At 41.7% G+C, this 21198-nt stretch overlaps 1 protein-coding gene across 4 annotated transcripts in view; it reads right to left on the reverse strand.

The window, feature by feature from the left end:
• Positions 1-701: 701 nt before the first annotated feature.
• Positions 702-21198, reverse strand: part of ENTHD1 (ENTH domain containing 1) — a 91882-nt gene continuing 71385 nt past the window's right edge. For all 4 annotated transcript variants that reach the window (XM_086402934.1, XM_086402932.1, XM_086402933.1 and 1 more), the window contains 2 exons: positions 15616-16011; positions 702-1944 (listed from right to left, as the gene is read on the reverse strand). In XM_086402934.1, the coding sequence (XP_086259060.1) occupies positions 1340-1944; positions 15616-16011 (1001 nt within the window). In that variant the 3' untranslated portion in view covers positions 702-1339. The remainder of the gene's footprint in view (positions 1945-15615; positions 16012-21198) is intronic.

The raw sequence follows: 21198 nt of genomic DNA on the forward strand, positions 1-21198 counted from the left end.
AGTTCCCTGATCAGAGAGTGAACCCATCCATGCCCTCTGTAGTGGAAGAGCAGAGTCTGAACAATTGGATCGCCAGGGAAGTCCCTAAATTTTTTTCTATCTGCAACTTTCCTTATCTTAGTTGATGGCAACTTCATCTTGAATTTTAGTTGCTCAGTCCAATACCTTTGGGTTCATCCTTGACTCTTCTCTTTCACGTATTTTATCCAACTCATCAGCAAACCCCTAAGTGAATCACTTCTCATTTACCTTTACTGTGCTGACCCTGGCTTGAGCCATGTCCAGCTCTTATCCGGGTAACTTCAACAGCCTTCCGACTGGCTTATTTCCTCACCCCATGTTCCTGCACGTGTCCTCTAGTTCTTAACCCAGTGTGCATGACGAAAACCAGTTTTCATTTGGGACCAGCACCCAGAGCACTAGAATTCTTTTTTAAATGTCTCATATTTCTTCAAAATTATCAGAGATTATTTTAGCCTTTGGTTAGTAATTGCCGAGACTGAACAATGGGTACATGGAGCCCTTTACATTGTTCTTTCAAATAAATATGAAACAAAACAAAAGCTTCTCTGGTGACTCTAATCGCAGCAGGATTGAGAATCACTGGTCTGTAATCCCCAAACCAGATCATTTCCCCCATAAATAATTGAGACAGTTCTATTTAAAAAGCTGTCTTAAACAATTAAAAAAGATACATAAAAGACTAAAAACACCAAATTTATTTTCCAAAATACAAGAAAAAGGTACACATTTAAATTCACTTTGCATATAACAACAACAAAAACAGCAAAACCCCACCTATTTCATGCCCTACTTATCTCAACTTAACTCGCAACCACCTGTGGCATCCACAAGAAGGGAAAGATTTTTGGCCCTTTTTTGCAGAACCTGAAAGGTGACATGAAAAGGTGTGAAACATATACCCCAGACTCAATTCTCCTGAGACAAGGCAAAGGCTTGTTAACGATGAAGCTCCATACTGATGGAAAATGAGAGGCTTCTTACTGCCAACTTATCCAGGAACTCTGGAATAGTCATCTGCTGTTTGAAGCATTACCACAACTTTCACTACTGCTCAATGTTATTTTGAGGTAAAGTTCAGAGCATGGAGGAATGAAATTCTCTTCAGTTTCAAATGAACTAATATTTAAACCTGAAAATATTATCAAAGGTGATTCTTTTTCTCTTTAAAAAATAAACCACCCAGACGAATTTATTGGTTTGACGTATACTTGTTTAATAAACCTGACAAAGAATAATCAAACTATCATTCTATTTTTGCACAGTATGAGAATCTATAAAATGTTTTGTGTTCTATCAAAAATAGCTACTGAGATAATTAGACTTGATCTGAGCCCGCCTCAGAATACTGGGGGAACTGCAGAGACTTGCTTATTTGTGGACTGGAGCCACTCATGCTTACCAGACGGCTACTGATGACATTAAGCTCTCGTATCACCATGCTCAGGTCTTCGTGCAACGTGACTATGGCATTTTTTACCTCCCCAAGAAGAACATTAGTGGAATTGTCTGCTTCAGGCTCCCTAGACAGGTCTTTGGTTGCCTGAGAACTAGAGCAGGACATTGAGGTGAAATGGTCTACATTCTGAGTGGAAAACGCTACCCAATTACTGCTAGAAATAGAACTTGTCTTCTCTTTGGCAGAACCGGAGTTGTCTGAAAGAATTTCCAGTAGGTTGAGGTGGTCATTTTCTTTTTCATCGGAGGACAATGGACTCCTAGGAGCGAAAGGGTGATGAATCCTGGCTGTCTTATCTATATTTTTAACAGAGGCAGAAGAAGATTGTTGACGGGACAAAGTCCAAAAGGAAGGTCCGGGCAAAACTGGGGGTAAGGGATGAACAGACTTCACTGGAGAGGCTGAATCAGGGGATGACACAGATAAAGTAGAAAAGGAGAATGTTCCCTCAGAGGCAGCTGAAACTAAAATGTATAAATGAAAGACACAGATTAGGCAACATACAAATAAGAGTAACAGCTTACATAATTTTACAATGTCAGATTCTATCTGGTCTCAGCATAAACTACTTAGAATTTTATATGTTAAAGAGTCACAATAGGCCCAAATAAAACCAAAGCAGGAAACAGAGAAAATCTAAAGATGTGTGATACATCAATAATACCCTAGAAAAGGGACTTAAATAGAAATATCAATATTCATCTTGACTCTCAAACTTTGCCCAATATATTTTTACACTACACTTATCAGAGAGCAGAAAAGTAGAATATTATACCCTCTTCTACTCACTGCCAGAATTTTAAGTTGACATTTAAAACAGAAAGTCTAAGAAACCTGTAACTTAGATTCCTTCTTTTTTTGGTTTTTAACAGAAAATATTATGGCAAAACGAACCACCAACTACAAGTGCCTTGGAGCTAAAAAACTGAGCTTTTTCTCTCAACAGTCAAATATAGTCAAGGCTGAGTCCAACCCATCCGAGATCCAGGACACTTTAGCACTTGCATATAATTTTTTTTTTCCACCAAGAAACTACAAATAAAATGAAAAGCATTCTAAGCCTATTTTCCATAAAATTAAACATTTGATAATGTTTTTAACTTCCCTTCAGGCAAAAATCATATTAAACCTCTTCTTTCACACTTTATTCTAAATCATTATTTCCCAAACCATTATGGAGAACACTGTGTCCTTTAAGATGTAAAAAGATGTTTTGTGAGAACTGGGTTTCAAAGTCAAATAAGATTGGCCAATCGCACACTATGCCTCCCATTAGGAGATTAACAATATCCGTTAGCATATTCAAGGTTCTGAGAAATCCATAGTATAGTTGACCCTTGAACAACATGGGGGTTGGGGTGCTGGCCCGCCCCACAGTCAAAGACCCCCATATAACTTTACAGTTGGCCCACCATATCTGCAGTTCCAAATCAGCAGACTCAATCAACCTCAGATTGTATAGTACTGTTCTATGTATTTACTGAAAAAAAAATCGTGTATAAGTAGACTCATGCAGTTTGAACCCATGTATTCAAAGGCCACCTGTAAGTTATTCAAGTGTTTTCCAAACTTTATTGGACATAGATCATTTTCTTGTCTCCTTGGAATGTCTTTTTATTCATTTATGCCTTGGGTGGGTTTCCCAGATGGCTCAGTGGTAATCTACCTGCCAAAGCAGGAGCCATGGGTTCAATTCCTGGGTTGGGAAATGGCAACCCACTCCAGTATTCTTGCCTGGAAAAGTCCATGGACAGAGTCTGGTGGCTACAGTCCATGGGGTTGCAAAGAGTCAGACACGACTGATGTGACTGAGCTCGTATGCCTTAAAAGGTGATACAAGTTGTCAAATTCCAGTGCCGAAGTCTTTGAAATTAACTCTGGACTTACTACTTTAAAAAAATTTTAATTGGCAATTCCCTGGCAGTCCAGTGATTAAGACTCTGTGCTTCCACTGCAAGCGGGCATGGGTTTGATCCCTGCTCTGGGAACTAAGATCCCACACGCCACGAGGCATGGCCAAAAACTAAAAGTAAATAAAATAACAGTGAGAATAATTTGAGAATAAAATAATTAAAAAAACAAAACCTTATTCACTATAAGTCATAGAAGAGGGAGATTAATGCTTACCACTTAGCACACAAGACTTATCTTTCTTTCTTATTTTATTTATTTTACATATTCATGTCATTCTAAACTAAATTGGACCTCTTGTCTAAAAATGTGGCCAGGGCAGACAGCTTCTATTTTTGGCTTCAAAGCCACCTGGTGCCCAGCTCCAGTTCTCAGGAGAGAATTCCAGTCACGAAACTTTAAGGGGTGAAATGAGTATTCTCAGCGCCTAGCTCCAGTTCTCAGGAGAGAATTCCAATCACGAAACTTTAAGGGGGTGAAATGAGTATTCTCAGCTGGCGCAGCAGCAGGCCACAGAAAGGAAAGTAGGAACTTCATTAACAAACGGTCAAGACAGGACAAGCACACTTAAGAATCCAGGTCAGGCTTATCCAACATGCTATCCTTGGATTAAAAAGAGGGTATGTGGTTACCATCCTGCCAATGACGGAAGCCTCTATATATGCGTGTCCTGAGTCACTCTGAAACTCTCTGGGCTGTACTCACAGCTGTCATTGGACACATCTCTATGCCACCCTCCTATTTTCCATCAATATATCCTGGATCCTTGTCTTTCTTGGTCTATTCTCAGGCTAGAGTAACACGTTCTCCAGTGGCTAGCATCTCACTTCAGAGACCCTCCATGTACCTTCTCCAGAAAACACATCTCTAGACTTCTGCCAGAGGTTGTGAGAGTTGGTTGAATATTCAGGGCAACTATTCATCTGTTTGACAAGGAGGAAAAGTCTAAGGATTTAAACTGCTTTTCAATTAGCTATTTTCGAATTCTCTTTATTTAGCACCACACTCCAACAACAACCTGTGGAATAGGCTTCATAATCCCATTTAAAACATGAGGCAAAGGCATCTCAAAGAAGCAAAGAAACTTTCCCAAGATCACAAGGCTAAAAAGGGGTAGAGATGAGACTCAAATTCAAGTCTGTGATGTTAAAGCACATAATCTAATCCACTAAGCTCTACATCCACACCATTCTAGTATATTATAATTATTTTTACTCTATTAGAGAGTTATGTTAAATTCTAGATATAAAGTTGAGAAGGCAGGCAACCAGGATGATGAGGGATGTAGAAGGGTTGCTGCTGTTGCTGCTAAGTCGCTTCAGTCGTGTCCGACTCTGTGCGACCCCAAAGACAGCAGCCCACCAGGCTCCCCTGTCCCTGGGATTCTCCAGGCAAGAACACTGGAGTGGGCCGCCATTTCCTTCTCCAGTGCATGAAAGTGAAAAGTGAAAGTGAAATCGCTCAGTCATGTATATGCAAATCTTTACCCCAAAACAGATAGGAAGACAAAGGGTAGGAGGCTATATTTAGTTAATTGAAAACAATCAGAAAATCTTAGTAATATTTATCTTCCGTTTCTCATATTGTGTACATGTTGGAACTGCTGTTAGCAGGAGAAAGTAACAGGAAAAGAGATTTCAGTCCAGTTGAAAAATGAAAACGTTTAAATAGTTGTGGTTTCCCACACTTGACACGCGCTGCTTTGGGAAGCAGTGAGGTTCTTAACACTCATGGAGCTCATGCACAGCCTGAGCAACCATTTGGCAGGAATGTTTCAGGCAAGATCAAGGCATCAGCCGACAGAGCTATATATCCTTGGTGAGATTCTAGGATTCTAGGACCCAAACCACACACGTGAGAGTACTAAGGAACTATTCCAGAAATAGTTCACTCTGGTAAGAAAGAATGATTTCATAAGGAAGATTTAAGAAGGCCAGGAGGAAAATAATATTTCAGTCAAATGTTAGTATAATGTTATCTTATATATTTAAAGATCTCTGGTTCCTCGGCCTGTTCTAAACCCAGCTTGTACATCTGGAAATTCTCGGTTCAAGTACTGCTGAAGCCTAGCTTGAAGGATTTTGAGCATAACCTTACTAGCATGGGAAGTGAGCACAAGTGTCTGGTAGTTTGAACATTCTTTAGCATTGCCCTTCTTTGGAATTGAGATGATAGAGATTTTCTTTTCTTGGGCTCCAAAATCACTGTGAATGGTGACTGCAGCCATGAAATTAGAAGACACTTCCTTTTTGGAAGGAAGGCTATGACAAACCCAGACAGAGTATGAAAAAGCTAAGACATCACTTTGCCAACAAAGGTTCGCATAGTCAAAGCTATGGTCTCTCCAGTAGCCATGTACGGATGTGAGAGCTAGATCATAAAGAAGGCTGAATGCTAAAGCTTTTGAATTGTGATTTGAAGAAAATTCTTGAGAGTCCATTGGGCAGCATGGAGATCACACCAGTCAATCCTAAGGGTAATCAACCCTGAATACTCATCGGAAGGGCTGATGCTGAAGCTCCAATATTTTGGCCACCTGATGTGAAGAGCTGACTTATTGGAAAAGACCCTGATTCTGGGAAAGACTGAGGGCAGGAGGAGAAGAGGGCAGCAGAGGATGAGATGGTTGGATGGCATCACTGACTTGATGGACATGAACTTGGGTGAACTCCAGGAGATGGTGAGGGACAGGGAGGCCTGGCGTGCTGCAGTCCATGGGGTTGCAAAAAGTTGGACACGACTTAGTCACTGAACAACAACAAATATATTTAAAGATAACACAGTTATGGTAGGCACACACGTGTGACATGACGAGTACCTGGCTTCAGTTTTATGCTGAAACTGAAAGTTGCTCAGTTGTGTCTGACTCTTGGGACCCCATGAACTATACAGTCCATGGAATTCTCCAGGCCAGAATACTGGAGTGGGTAGCCTTTCCCTTCTCCAGGGGATCTTCCCAACCCAGGGATCGAACCTAGGTCTCCCACACTGCAGGCAGATTCTTTACCAGCTGAGCCACCAGGGAAGCCCACAGTTTAATGCCAGTGTTTCTTAAAGTGGGGTTCCTGAACCAGCAGCAGCATCACCTGGGAATTTGTTAAAATGAAGTTCTAGGGCCCCACCCCAGACCAGCTGAATCAGACACTGGGCATTGGGGCTCAGAAAACTGGGTTTGAACAAACCTGCAGGTGTTTCTGCTACGTGCTCTGGTCAGAGAATCACTGCTTCTTGCTGTATGCCCACCTTTCTCCTGCTGCGTAGCTACAACTGCTGAGTAAACAGCTTCTCACTGTTTATAGTTCTGCAGCTTTGATTCGTAGGCTGCTTGATGCTTTTGCTCATAAGAACCCACTTCATCTCTAATTGCTGCACGCCAATTTACTTTTGTTTCCAAACACACTGCAGCTGTACCAGCCACTGCACACTGCGCCTCAGGGCGCATCTCCCTCCCCAGTTAGTGACCCTTCTCTGGCTCACTGCGGGGCTCACTGCGGAGGTTGTTAACGAGCATCCTCTTCATACAGTCGACCCCCCAGAGCTGAAATGCAGCAAGTATTGCAAATCAGCTGCAGCAAATGGCTGGATTTAAAAGTCTCACTGTGTGATACAGGCATGCTAATGAATGCCGGACTCGCTTGAAGATAGCAGTGACAAGATTTTTCCAAATGCTGATGTGTTATCTCTAATTTTTTATACTCACAAATAACACTGGATCTGCTAATTAGGGTCACAAAGAGTTGGACACGATTGAAGCGACTTAGCACGCACACACTGTTAATTATTATACTACAATTTTAAACTTAAAAAGCATTTGGAAGTACTGGGTTGAAAAAAATAAGATAACAAATACTTCTGGAAATATTTAAAGTTATCTTTAGCAGTAAATGTAAATTTTTCTGCGAGCAGCTGGTCTTTGGTAAACAGTTCACTGTACAACAGAGGGATTTTTTTCTTTTTCTCATTCTCCAATTCATCTCTTTCAGTTTTCCTCACTAATATAGAATGGCTGTCAAGTTACCTACACACAGGAATTATATTATCCTGATTTTGTTCTATGGCTAAAGAATGAAACATTTACAAAATTCTTTGTAACAGAATTTTCATAACTGCCAAAAAGTGGAAACAACCCAAACGTCTGTGAACTGATTATGATAAAGAAAATGTGTTTATCCATACGTTGGAATAATATCCAGCCACAAAAAGGAATGACTTACTGATTTATGCTACATTGTGGGTAAACTTTGAAAACACGATGCTCAGTGAAAGAAATTAATCACAAAAGGCCTCATGTTGCATGACTCCATCACGTGAAATGTCCAGAAAAGGTAAATCCATAGAGACAGAAAGTAGACAGTGGCTACCAGGGCCTGGGATAAAGGAGGCAGAGAGCAACTGCTCGTGTGTACGGAACTTTTGAGGGTAATGGGAGTGCTCTGACATTAGTAGTGATGACTGTACAACTCTGAGAATACACTGAAAAACCACTACACTGTCTATTTTCAAAGGGTGCATTCTATGGCACAGGAATTAGATCTCAATTTTTAAAAGCTGCCATATTTGAAAATTTATTTTTAGTATCATTATTATAAATAAGCTACATAAAAGAACCAGATTTAGGAGTAACATGGGGCTAGAGAGAAATGCTAGTAAGTCTGCTGCTTATTATTAAGTAGTTATAAATCACTTATGCTGGACTTTTATTGGGAAAATTGGATTATTGGATTAAAGATGAGTTTTCTCACTTGCTTACGAAGTATAAATGTAGTTCATTAAATTAAAAAAATCAAATCGGTGCGTCTTTCTGTCTGCACAAGAGCAGGCAGGAGCTGCACAGTTGGAAGGGTTGCTGGGGCCCTGTCTAGGGGGCGGGAGCACCCTGGCCGTGACTTCCCTGGAGGGTGATAAGCCTTCCTCTCCCGTCAACGCTCTTCTCCACATGGTGCCTGTGGCCCACACTGACCACTAGCTCACCAGAGTTAGCTGGGATGGTCTGTAGAACTGCTTTCTATCATTTCCCCCATTGCTTCAGGGACACTGTTAATCGTTCTAACTCCAAAGGCTTTTATAGGCAAAAAGAAAAAGGCATTGAAAATGAGTCTTCGGTGTGTGTGTCACTTTAGTTTCTTTTCCTAGCAAAGGTGAACTGAAAAACAGCTACAAAGAGCAACTACTGCTGAAATCGAGTAAAAAAAAAAAATGTGGAACCAAATGAGACAGAGAGGAGGAAGCCAGTGAGAACGGTCACTGCTATCTCAACAAGACAAAGTACAGATAATTTTTTCCTCCCCCAAATTAGAAAGTAAAATCCAGTGTGTCTAACACACTCACCCTGACTGTGGCTTATAAGACTATAAGGAAAGCTGCCTGCCACCAAATTGGCTTCGAAGTATGTACTAGCTCCTTCTTCCTTTTTAGTGCGTGTTAAACTAACGACCTAAAACAACAGTTTGAGCTTCAGACAAATAAGCACAGGAGCAGAAGGAATGGGCTGTTCTCAGAACAGAGGTACTGAGCATCAAAAGGTCAAAGGAGGTTGCTGCAGCAAATTCATTCCTCTCATTCAGTAAAGATATTAAAGCTGGCTGCCTTAGATAGTCTCCCTGGTATCTGAGAACCGCTAAAATATGCAAGTACTTTTTTAATTTGTCCAGTTCATTATCTCCAAAGAGTTTTATGACATTGGACCTGGACCCTTCCTATAAACAAACACTTAAATGAAAACCAGAAAAAAAGTACTCTGTTGTTATACTCCACCACCCAGTATCCATGGAGACTAACATACATTTAGTCTCATCATTTCTTGAATTCCTCAACCACAATGACCTTCAGCCATTCCTCTGAGTATTCCCTAGAATGTCATCACTCACAACTGCCCTACTTTGAAACCTTGTTTTCCAAGATTACTTTTTCTTCTCAGTTTCTTCCAGCTCTATGGATTCCTTTTACATTCCTTTTTATACATCTGCACTTTGGCCTCATTGATGCAATGATGCCATGCAAAGATGCAGTGATCTTTCTCTTTTCTGTCTTTCTATCAGTGTCCTCTTGGTTCTGGCTCCTTTCTTAAACCAGTCTAGAATCCCAGGATCCATCACTTTAGCCATTTTCTGGCTACTCTCTTGCTGAATGTCTTCTGCCTTCAGTTCAGTTCAGTTCAGTTCAGTCACTCAGTCGTGTCCAACTCTTTGCGACCCCATGAATCCCAGCACGCCAGGCCTCCCTGTCCATCACCATCTCCCGGATTTCACTCAAATTCACATCCATCGAGTCGGTGATGCCATCCAGCCATCTCATCCTCTGTCGTCCCCTTTTCCTCCTGCCCCCAATCCCTCCCAGCATCAGAGTCTTTTCCAATGAGTCAACTCTTCAAATGAGGTGGCCAAAGTACTGGAGTTTCAGCTTTAGCATCATTCCTTCCAAAGAACACCCAGGGCTGATCTCCTTTAGAATGGACTGGTTGGATCTCCTTGCAGTCCAAGGGACCTTACTTGCCGCTGATTTCTTTCTTTGGCCTCGCTGGGTGGCATGCAGGATCCTAGGTCCCCAACCAGGGAATAGAAACTGTGCCCCCTGTAATGAAGTCTTAGCCACTGGACCATCAGAGAAGTCTCCTTGCTGCTAATTGCTAATTCAGGAGTCATCAAAACTTTGATATAAAGGACAAGATAGGAGACCTTTTAGGATTTGTGGTTCATACGGTCTCTGAACTACTAAGCTCTGCTGATGTGGCACAAAAGCAGCCAAAGACAATATGTGAACCAAGTAGTATGGTTGTTTTCCAATAAAACTTTTATTTACAAAAACAGGCAGTGGGCCAGATTCAGTCCAGGCTGAAAGTTGGTCAATCCCTATCATAGGCCTATTTCAATTTAAATATCTGCCTTTTTCATTTCTATCCCTGGGATGCTCAGCATAGGAAAAAAAAAAAAAAAGCCCAGACCTGAAAAACTGGACCACTACAAATTACTGCTCCTCCATCTTCTCAGAGTCTCAGCAGCTCCTTCTTCCATTTTCTGCAGTGGCTGTTCTAATTTTTTTCCAGTTTCTTCATGGAAAAAACGAAACCACTCCAAACCCTCAGGCTTGGCAGGTGACCCCAGACAGTAAGATACGGAGGCCATGACATACAGAGTGCAGCTCATGAATGTTCAGTACATTTAATTATTAAGAACAGTAAGACCCTTCCCTCACATCCGGTACACCCTTTCTCCTCCTTCCTCATGGGTTCTCAGCACAAGGTGACTCTCTTTCTGGTCTGGATTCTAGTCTGCCTTCCCCATATCGCCCTCCGTCTCAGGATCTTTCCCCCTACCTTGCTCACCAGCTCTTTTCTCTATCTCTCACCTCAAATCTTTTCCTTCAGCCGACTCATTGGAAAAGACTCTGATGCTGGGAAAGATTGAAGGCAAAAGGAGAAGGGGCAGCAGAGGAAGAGATGGTGAGATAGCATCACTGACTCAATCTGAGCAAATTCCAGGAGACAGTGAAAGAGGGAAGCCTGGCACGCTGCAGTCCATGGTGACTCATAGAGTCAGACACAATTTAATAACTGAACAACAGCGACACTTTTAACACTAAAATTTAAAATAAAATATATGGCATTTTCTATTTACCCACATATTTACAATTTCTAGTGCTATCTTACCCCTCCCCCACGATTCACTGGGGTCTTCCCCTAGACATATATTATGGCTTTAACCACTGTGGTGAGATCCACCGGGTCCCCATCCTGGGTGGCAAGTTCTCTGGACACCCTCAAGGGCTATGCCTACATAATAGAGTTTGCCACTGAGAGCTCAGCCCAGGCCACCATGGAGCCGGACAAGAGCATCTTTCAAGGCCAGGTCATCAAGTGCTGCCCAAAAGGACCAACTTACCAGGGATCCGCTCCACAGACCACAGGGGCCTTCAGGAACACCCAGGTGCCGGGGGGGAGCCTTCCCCAACAGCAGCCTCCAGGGCTAGGCCCTTTCCAGACCATGAGAATGGAACCGGGGGTGCAGAAGAGTCTCACCATGGTTTTTACTGTGTTGAAGCGAGGACCTGATTTTGAGAGTGGGGCTGTAGTGGGGTCAGGAGTTAACACAGCTCTACTGCTGCTGCTGCTAAGTCACTTTAGTCGTGTCTGACTCTGTGCGACCCCATAGATGGCAGCCCACCAGACTCCCCTGTCCCTGGGATTCTCCAGGCAAGAACACTGGAGTGGGTTGCCATTTCCTTCTCCAATGCATGAAAGTGAAAAGTGAAAGTGAAGTTGCTCAGTCATGCCCAACTCTTAGCGACCCCATGGACTGAAGCCTACCAGGCTCCTCCGTCCATGGATTTTCCAGGCAAGAGTACTGGAGTGGGGTGCCATTGCCTTCTCCCCACAGCTCTACTTGGGACCATTTATTCCACGCAGAATAACTGCCCCACCCTCTTCATTCAGTGGGAGGACAGTCCAAACCCCACGCCAAAGCCATCGGGCACCCAGCAGGGCACAGGGTGGGCCTGCCATGGGGGCCAGTCTTGACTGTGGAGGGCACGGGGCAAAGCTGCGGGTAGGTGAGGCCCAGGCAGCCGGGGTCGGCTCCAGTAATGCCTTTTATAGAAAAGTAGAAATGTGTGTCTTATTGGTCAAGAATTTGGGCAGAGTTTACAAATGGAATATGAGACTCCTTCTGAGTCTCCCTCCCTTTCAGGGTTTCCCTTATAACTTTTCAACTTTGTTGCCAGTACTGAGCTCTCTCTTTTGACACCTTAACCTTTATGAACGGAATAGTATCCTCAAGGTCTTAATTTCAGCTAATTATTTTTCTGCTTTGGAATTCAGGAATTCGGTTGACTCCTTTTTATAGATAGCAGTATTCTATTCCAATGAAATTCCCCCATCTTTTCTTCTGGTTTTTTTTTTTTTTTTTTACATATATTAATCATAATTATTTTAAAGTATGTATCTTATAACTTCATTATCTAGATTATTTATGAGTCTGTTTCTGTTGTTTATTTTATTCTGTATTTCTGGTCATTTGTTCATTTCCTGGTATGCCTGGTAATTTTTTGGTGAATGCCAAACCTTATGCATGAAAAATTGTAGCACCACTCAAGAAAGGATTTCATTGTCTTCAGATACTTTGCTCTAGCTGAAGCTGGGTTTCAGCATTTGGGAGGGCTGTTCTATTTCCAGGCTGTCCTTACTCCAGAATGTACCTCTGATGCATAGGGTGTAGCCCTTTAGAGGGCCCAGCTGAAAGGACGGCGTATTTACCATAGCCCCTACAATTCTGCATATCCTAAACTCCAACCTCCGTGTTCTTAGCACCACAAGACTATCAGAATCTCTGGTTAGCTTCTTGGCTTCTTCCCATTTAGTTTCTCGGCACCTTATCCAAAACCTGAGCAGTTTAGCAGCAGGCAAAAGTAACAGTAAGAAATTACACAAAGACTTGTGGACTTTTTCTCTGTGATTCCCTCGCCTCTGAAATATTAGCCCCTTAAGTCCCTGACACCTTGGAAGCCCCAAACGCCAACCCTACCTCCCAAGCTCATTGAGATAGCAGAAAGCCCAGGCCTCTCATGTTTCCTTGGCTTCTATCACCCTGCTCTGCTAACAGGCAAACAGGCAAGGGGGAGAAAACTGAGACACTACTCAGATGCCAGCTGCAGGTCCAGGCCTCCTCTATTTCTGATGTGCTGGCTACAAATTGAAGAATCCCACGGTACCCTCTTTGGGTTTGATAATTTGCTAGAATGGCTCACAAAACTCAGGACCTTGCTTTACTTACTATGATTGGTTTATTATAAAGGAACAACCAAATGGAAGAAATGCACGGGGCAAGGTATGGGGAAGGGACACAGAGCTGCCGTGCCTCCTCTGGGCGGTCGTCCTCCCAGAACGTTCATGAGCTCACCAACCTGGAAGCCCTCTCAACCTCATGGCCCACGGTTTTTACAGAGGTTCCATTACATAGGCATGACTGATCAAAGTATTGGCCCCTGATTTTTTTGAAACTATCCATCACTGTCACCTGCTTGCTCTTTTTTAAAAAGCATTTACTATTTGTTTTGGCTGCGCTGGGTCTTCGTTGGAGCATGTGGGCTTCTCTAACTGTGGTGTAGGCTTCTAGGGCATGTGGGTTCAGTAGCTGCAATGTGGGCTTAGTTGGAATATGTGGGATCTTATTAATAGTTCCCTGAGCATGGAGTCTTATCCACTGGACCACCAGGGAAGTCCCCATTGGCTTTTGATTGATCAAATCATTGGCCATTCCTTCTCCTCTCCCCAGAGGTCGGGGATGGAGTTGAAACATAAACATATTCTGTTTATGATGAATAACAGAAAATGCCTCTTTCTCTTCTATCACTCAGGAAAATAACAAGGGTTTCAGAAGTTCCGTGCTAGGAACCAGGGGTGAAGACCAAATATACATTACTTATCGCATCACAGTATCACAATCCTTTCCCCTAGGACCCTGACCATCAGGCGTTTTCTACCTTCGTTGTTTTATAATGATTTCTAATAGTTTTCCAGCTTTAACCAATATTGTTGGTGGAGGACTAGACTAATGCTATCTACTCCATTGTAAGTAGGAGGAAAAGTCTTCCTTGCTAAGTGGTTTTAGAGGAACCTCTTGTAATTTTTCATCATTAAATATACTTGATATACAAGCTATCACCCAAAGTATTCTCAGTTTTCTTTTTGTGGTATTTGTGGAAGAAATGGACCAAAGTAACAGCTTCCCAGGGGACAGCACGCACATGAGCTAATCATAACATGCACTGGCTATCGTAACCAGCACTAACTGGTTTCTCCATCAGTAGTCTCAGCAGAAAAGTTAATTTTGTGACAAAACTAAGAATTAGTTTTATTTTTAGGTACTCAATTAAAAAAAATTCTGGGAAGAGCAGTAAGAAGAACCTCTGACTAGTCACTGGCCTTACTAGCATTAAGGTAAGCTTCTTTAACCTCAAACAATTCTGGCTTCCATTGTTGGTATTTCTATTGTACTTCTGACCTGAATTTGAGGCAGTTTAAAGGATTTCTATTTTAAAGGTTCATATTTTAAAAATTATGAGTTAGTAAGCATTATTACACATGAGAATCAATAAACTACTTAGTCTTTGAAACAAAAAAAAAGTGAAAGTGTTAGTCACTCAGTCATGTCCGACTCTTTGAGACTCTGAGGACTGTAGAAGGCCACGCTCCTCTGTCCATGGAATTCTCCATGTAAGAATACTGCAATGGGTAGCCATTCTGTTCTCCAGGGAATCTTCCCAACCCAGGGATTGAACCCAGGTCTCTTTCATTGCAGTAAGGTTCTTTACTATCTGAGCCACCAGGGGTATGTACCAGCAAATGGGTTATTCTTTTACTAATTAACTCTAAGAAGAAAGTATAAACTACGAAATGTAGGATTTAACAACTGAAAGCCAATGACCTGGGATCTCAACTGGCTTTATCCTCTATCAACCAGTCTAACAATACTGCAACCCTCTCCATGTTTTGTAAGACAGAAGAGGGAAGCAATTCTCTACTCCCCCTGCCCCTTTTTTGTTATCAGTACACAGCGCTTTTAAAAAAGGGAAAACACACACATACATACCCATATGGATGTATGTGTATGCATACACACCAATATACACACTAATCACTTTCTCTTATATAGATTTTAAATAAGTAACCTAAATGTTTGACAGGAAGCTCTTATTTAATGCTGGTGCTGCTGCTGCTGCTGCTAAGTTGCTTCAGTCGTGTCCGACTCTGTGCAACCCCACAGACAGCAGCCCACCAGGCTCCCCCGTCCCTGGTATTCTCCAGGCAAGAACACTGGAGTGGGTTGCCAGTTCCTTCTCCAATGCGTGAAAGTGAAAAGTGAAAGTGAAGTCGCTCAGTCGTGTCCGACTCCTAATGACCCCATGGACTGCAGCCCCTCAGGCTCCTCCGTCCATGGGATTTTCCAGGCAGGAGTACTGGAGTGGGTGCCATTGCCTTCTCCGTATTTAATGCTAGTTCTTTCTAATTTGTTCTGTATCAAAACTGCTCAGAACTTGGGCTTCACTCAAGCACATGTAACCATGATGATGATCTGCTATTAGCCCTTTTTAAAAGGGGCACTTTCCCAACTCAGAAGTACCTCTCTTCATACCAACGGGAGGAAAATAAGAGAAGGCAACAAATCAGGAGACAGAAAGCAGAGAAAAGTAAAAGAAGAGTACTTCAAAAGAGGGGTTTCTTGTAGACTCACCCCATGTGGCTAAGGTCTTGAGGTTTTCATCCTCCATCGGAACCAGGCCGGACCGTGTTGCTTTCTGATGACCCTTACTGATTACAGTCTCTTTCATTGGGTCAAATGTTGTGAATGAGGGAGATACATACAATGTCTCCACGGAGGCCTGGTTACGGAAAGCAGAATCCGACTTTGATGTCCTTAAATGAGGGCCAATGAACTCTTCTTGACTAGATGGCCAATGTGCTTGTAAAGTCGTCAACGTGTCACAGCTTTTTGCAGCTGGCTGCTTTTCTAAAGGCATTTGCAGAGGGTTTCCTGTGACGGTCTTTGTAATGGTACTGTCCAAGTTCTTGACCAGACTCACATTTGTCTGCAGAGATGGGCTTTTTTCTGAGGGAACAGGCACAGCATCTGTAAAATAACAAATGAAAGAGCTATAAAAATAGTAAAATGGAAAGTACTCTATGTCAACTTTATTGCATTTTTAATAATTGGGTATTTTTATGCTGTAACAGAATTCTCTGCTGTTTAGTCGATTCTACTTTTTCACTGTTTCTATTCTGTCTATTTAAAGTATACCCAAGCTTAAGTGATGACTAGTCATTCTGTGGCTGTCTTCTCTCTCTCTCTCTCCTCACTGAAGCCAAGGCCAGGCAAGCTTCAAATAACTTGTCTTTAAATATTTCTCCCTTCACCCACTTTTCCATCTCTGAAACCACTCTATTTTTAGTTCCTTCAAACTTTCATCTCTTACAAGATAAACTAGAGAAAACATGCCACCTCATACTGGTCTATCCTCACAGAACCCCCAGCTACAAAAAAGTCTTTTTGCCCCAAAATAAAAAATGTCTTCTCGCCCCAGTGTCTAATCCAGGGCCCATGAAAGAAAATCACTCTCTTAGATAGCAACCTAATTTTCATAATAACTCGGTGGGAGAAAAGAAGCAATTTTTCCAGAACCATTGTGACGATTACTAAAATGTACATTCCACTGGGTCAGGGATCTTTGTCCTTTTTATTCATTAATATCATGAAAGTACCTAGGATATAATGGGAAAAGTACCTGGAATATAACAGACAAGTAATATTTACTACAAATCAAAGGGATTGAGAGAATGGAGAGGAATTGAAATTTATCTATTGAATATGAATTATGAGCCTGGTCCAAGTTTCTGGATGTAAATTGTTACCAACACTGTCACTGCTAGGGACTCGCTCTCAAATAATTTCACGTGAAATAGTATATGGAAAGAAAGGAAACTGACAGAGGGCAAAAGGAAGACTGTCTCGTCTGAGCTCCCCCGAAGACAGGAGGCATGGGAGCTGTGCGAGTTGCTATGAAGTGCTGGCGCGTGCCAGTGCTCATCACAGGGCAGCTCACGGTGAGCACCGAGATGCTCGGCGCTACCACTCTCAGGCTGTGAGTTATTATAATGAAAAGCAAATTTTCTTTGACTCTAACCTTCTTTCCCATTTCATCCACAGTTGGAGGCTAACCTGGGTAAAAGTGCTGCTGGTTCACCACAGAATCAGACAGCTCAAGAAACCTAAATCTTTACCTCTACCAGGAATCCCATTCCCCGCCCCCCCCAGCCCTCTCATCTCCGGATATTTTCATACTTAAAAACTCAGTTCAACTCTCGCCTTCTCTACAACGCTTGCTCTGATCCCGTCTTTCCTCGCTCTATCCTATTACTGTTTATCTTACGGTATCTTGTCAGGAGCCCTGTGAGCAGTTGTAACATGTCATCTCGCTAACTATTAATACAAGTCTGGCCGCCTACCTGAAAACAGGTTAGTTGAGGAGACCTCACTAGGAGTTTCCTTTGTACCCCAGCACCCAACAGTGCCATTCCCACAGGACGTGTTTGATAAACGCCTGTTGAGTGGAAGGCCAAACTGAAGCACAAGGATAAAAGAGGTGATGACTTTGGTTTTTAAATTGAATATAGTTTAACCACTTAATAGTGATTAAAGGAAACAGAAGATTGTTAGATAAAAATAATATCTAAAATGTTCCAGGTTTCATACGATCATGTTATATCTAGTGGATAAAGGTTCTGATAAAAAGATTAATATATTCTTAGTAGAATATGAGATCAATGGTATCCCACAGTGTATGTGTGCTCACCATATTTACATAAAAGCATGGCTAAGAAGTGAATTTTAGTCAAATATTTTTCCATTGACTTTCATTTTTCTTAGGAGAAAAGTCTTTCTATAAGTAATGAAATCATCTTGAAATTTAGCAACATGTAAACTAAGATAATTCAGAATGACAGTGACTTTCTGATGACAATAGTCATAATAATACTCCATCTAAATCTAAAGAAAGAAAGAAACTGAAATCTCAAGACACTCCTTGAAACTCATTCCTCTGTGGATGCTTCAAGTGAACTCTGCTGGCACTCCTTCATCTCACTAAGCAACCTTTTCAATATTCTTCCCTGGCTCTGTCTCCTCTAAAATGTAGACAGTCTATCCTCGGCCCCTTTCTCTTCTGCCTCCACCATATCCCAGGGTGATGTCACCTATTACTGCTCTTAAAGGAGGATGAGATCCATCACCTGTATGCAAGTAATTCACACATTTTAATTCTCAGCTCTGACTTCTGCTGAGTTCTAGCCCCCAGTACATACCCATCTCTCTGTACAGGGCGGTCTCACTACCCTCCAGCCTGCTCACCCTGGGTGCTTGTTCTACCTCTATTAACATGACCATTAACTCCCCGTCATGCAGGTTATTTGGAGCACAGTTGCTACTACCGCCTCTAAGAGGTCTCCCCGCCCGTTCTCTCAGTTCATTCTGCACGGTACCGCCAGAGTGGCCTTTCCAAACTGAAAACCTGCTCATGTCACTTCTTTCCAGTACGTCTTCAAACTACTTAACAGGGTTTACAAGGCTCTTTCTAAGTCCGTCCCCATTTACCTCTCGTCTCATTTTGTGCTGTTGTTGCTATTCAGTTGCCAAGTCGTGTCCAAGCCTCTGCGACGCCATGGACTGCAGCATACTCTTCCTAAGACTGTACGGTTCTGCTGAACCTCTCCCAGTTCTTCACATTCACCATGTTTATTTCCAGTACCAAGTCTTAACCCATGCTGCTCCTTCTGCCCAAAATGCTCCTCCCTCTTTATACCTGATTCCAGCCTCCAGGCTGATGGCCATCAGGTGGACATACACTTTCACGTCTCTGGTTTCATGTCTCTCTGTGCTCTTCCTTCAGTCTAGAACATCCTCATCCTTACCCTTCTTCTCTATCAAAAACCTTTCCACTCTTCTAAACTCAATTCAAATACTGCCTCCTTGGTGAAATCCTTTATATATCCTCCAAGTTAAAATGAACCCCTATTTTCTTTATTTTGCATGATACAATGGGAATATCCTTGTTTTCACTTATCATTTCAAATATTTACAGCCCATGGGGTCGTGAAGAGTTGGACATGACTAAGCATGCACACACATCATATTTCAAATATTATTCATTCATTTGACAAATATTTATTATGTATTAGTATGTGGCAGGCACTAAGCTCTGATGTCAGCAATGAACAAATCTTGTTGTTGACACCTCATTAGAGCTTGTTGACAGCTCTGACACCCCCTAGAGTTTGCACACTCACTCATGGCATATATTGTGTTCAACTTGTTCAATCCATAAGTGACTGGCAGAGTACCTAACACTCACTTGATAAATGTTTGTTCCAGGAATCTTTATCTGGATGATCCAGTTGTTAAAAGGAACATGAGTAGAGGACAAGAGATGTCTTAGAGGACATTCTAATTCAGTCCTTTTGTGATACACAGGAGAACCTGAGATTTCTAGAGGTCAGGTGACTTGTCAGGCTCACAAAATGATTCAAGGGCAGAAGTAGGACCAGAAGCCCAAATTCCTGATTTCTAAGTCAATGCTCTTTTTATTAGGGGACTATGAGAGAGAATAACGAGAACCAGCTGCACCAAGTACTTCTTGACCAACAACTGTTGTAATGGTACATAACTGAAGTGACTGGAGCTTTGGGATCAGGACATTTGTCCCTGGGGCTGCCTTTAGGGATGTGGGACCCTGCAGAGGGGGACAGAGTTAAGTACACAGTTGACCTATGTATCTGTGCCTGTTTGTTTTCTCCTAGGAAGGGGTGTGGGTGGGGTAGATTTTTTTCTTTGATTCATATGAAGAAAGAATAGCATTTATGGAAAAATTTCAGAAGCCCAGGAGAACCTGTGAGGGCTTGATGGAGAACAGCAAAAGGTTTGTCTTTTTATGCTTGAACACAAAGCACAAAAGTGGATATTCTGTAAACACTAAAACACTAAAGGGATTGTTTCATGAGGGACTCCCAAATTTCCCTGGGAGAGAATTTCTGTGAGTTCCACTGAAAAGGCAGAGAGGAATATAGAGTGAATTAATTTGGTTGGCTTGCTTTATCTGGTTTCTCATTTTTTTCCATTTAAACCTGAATGTCAAAAAGCTTTATTCTCAAGTTATCTATCCAGCAGACTCCTGGATGGGAGTCTCCTGGATGAGACTGTACTCAGTTTCTTTATTGTAACAGTGCTTTACACCTGCTAAAAACCTTGATTAATGTAAAACAGGACCTTGAAATGTCAGTCATATTAAAACTGGTTGATAGTTATCTTTAGGAAGAAGCTTATTCCCTATGTAGGACATCAGACAGCAAATTTAAATACAGATATCACCAAAATGCCTGAAGCAAGGGAAGGAAAAAAGACAGCCAACAACACAACTCCATGCTTTGAGCCTAAGGACAAAAGAGAAATAGCTATGCTGCCGAAGGTATTGGAAAATGTTTTTGCTGGTTCAGAGACAATGATGAAGTCATTTTTAAAAGAGAACATCAGATTTAATTCTGAGTTGAGAAACCTTGCCTACAGACAGGAACATTCCCATACTGGTAGCTCTTTTACAATTTTCAATAATTCCACTGCCTTGTTTCAGGTACTATAATCACTGCAAATTATTTTATATTCTATTATACTGAGAATCTAATAATGGGTGTTATATTCCAACAGCGCTCTTGCTGTGGTCAATTCTCCTGTTGGTCTGATACAGTGTCTAATTACAGCTACAAAGCAGAGAGCTGGCAAGGACGACAAAAGACGGATGCCACACCACGTCTTTCTGTAGTTTAAAATCGTGTAACTAAAGGCGCTTCTGCTTTAGTAATTATGTTAATCAGAGAAAATAGGACCTGAAGATAGTAAGGCCATTTTGCTAAGAGGCCACAGTTGTAAATTATTAACACAGAGGGGTGATTTGAATTGCTCATTAATATATTCGTTTAGAGTAGACAAGCTATAAATTTTAAATGGATATTTAACGTGAAACTTAAATAACATGTTTGACATGAACATTTTAATATATTTACCTTACAATATTTACATAAAGCCCCAAATAATCATTATAAGGTAGCATAGCTATACTCTCCCTACGATCTATGTTAAGTGTGTGTATGTACGTGTGTGTATAGTGGATGTATAGACACACAGTTGTGGATTCTGAGAATTTTTTATCATGTATCATCATACTTAACTGTAGTATATATTATATCCAGATATTAAAATAAGGAAATATATTTG

This window comes from Bos grunniens, chromosome 5 (genome assembly GCF_055505025.1).
Source record: "Bos grunniens cultivar Pamir isolate PY7600 chromosome 5, Bosgru_T2T1.0, whole genome shotgun sequence".
Classification (NCBI taxonomy): Eukaryota; Metazoa; Chordata; class Mammalia; order Artiodactyla; family Bovidae; genus Bos; species Bos grunniens.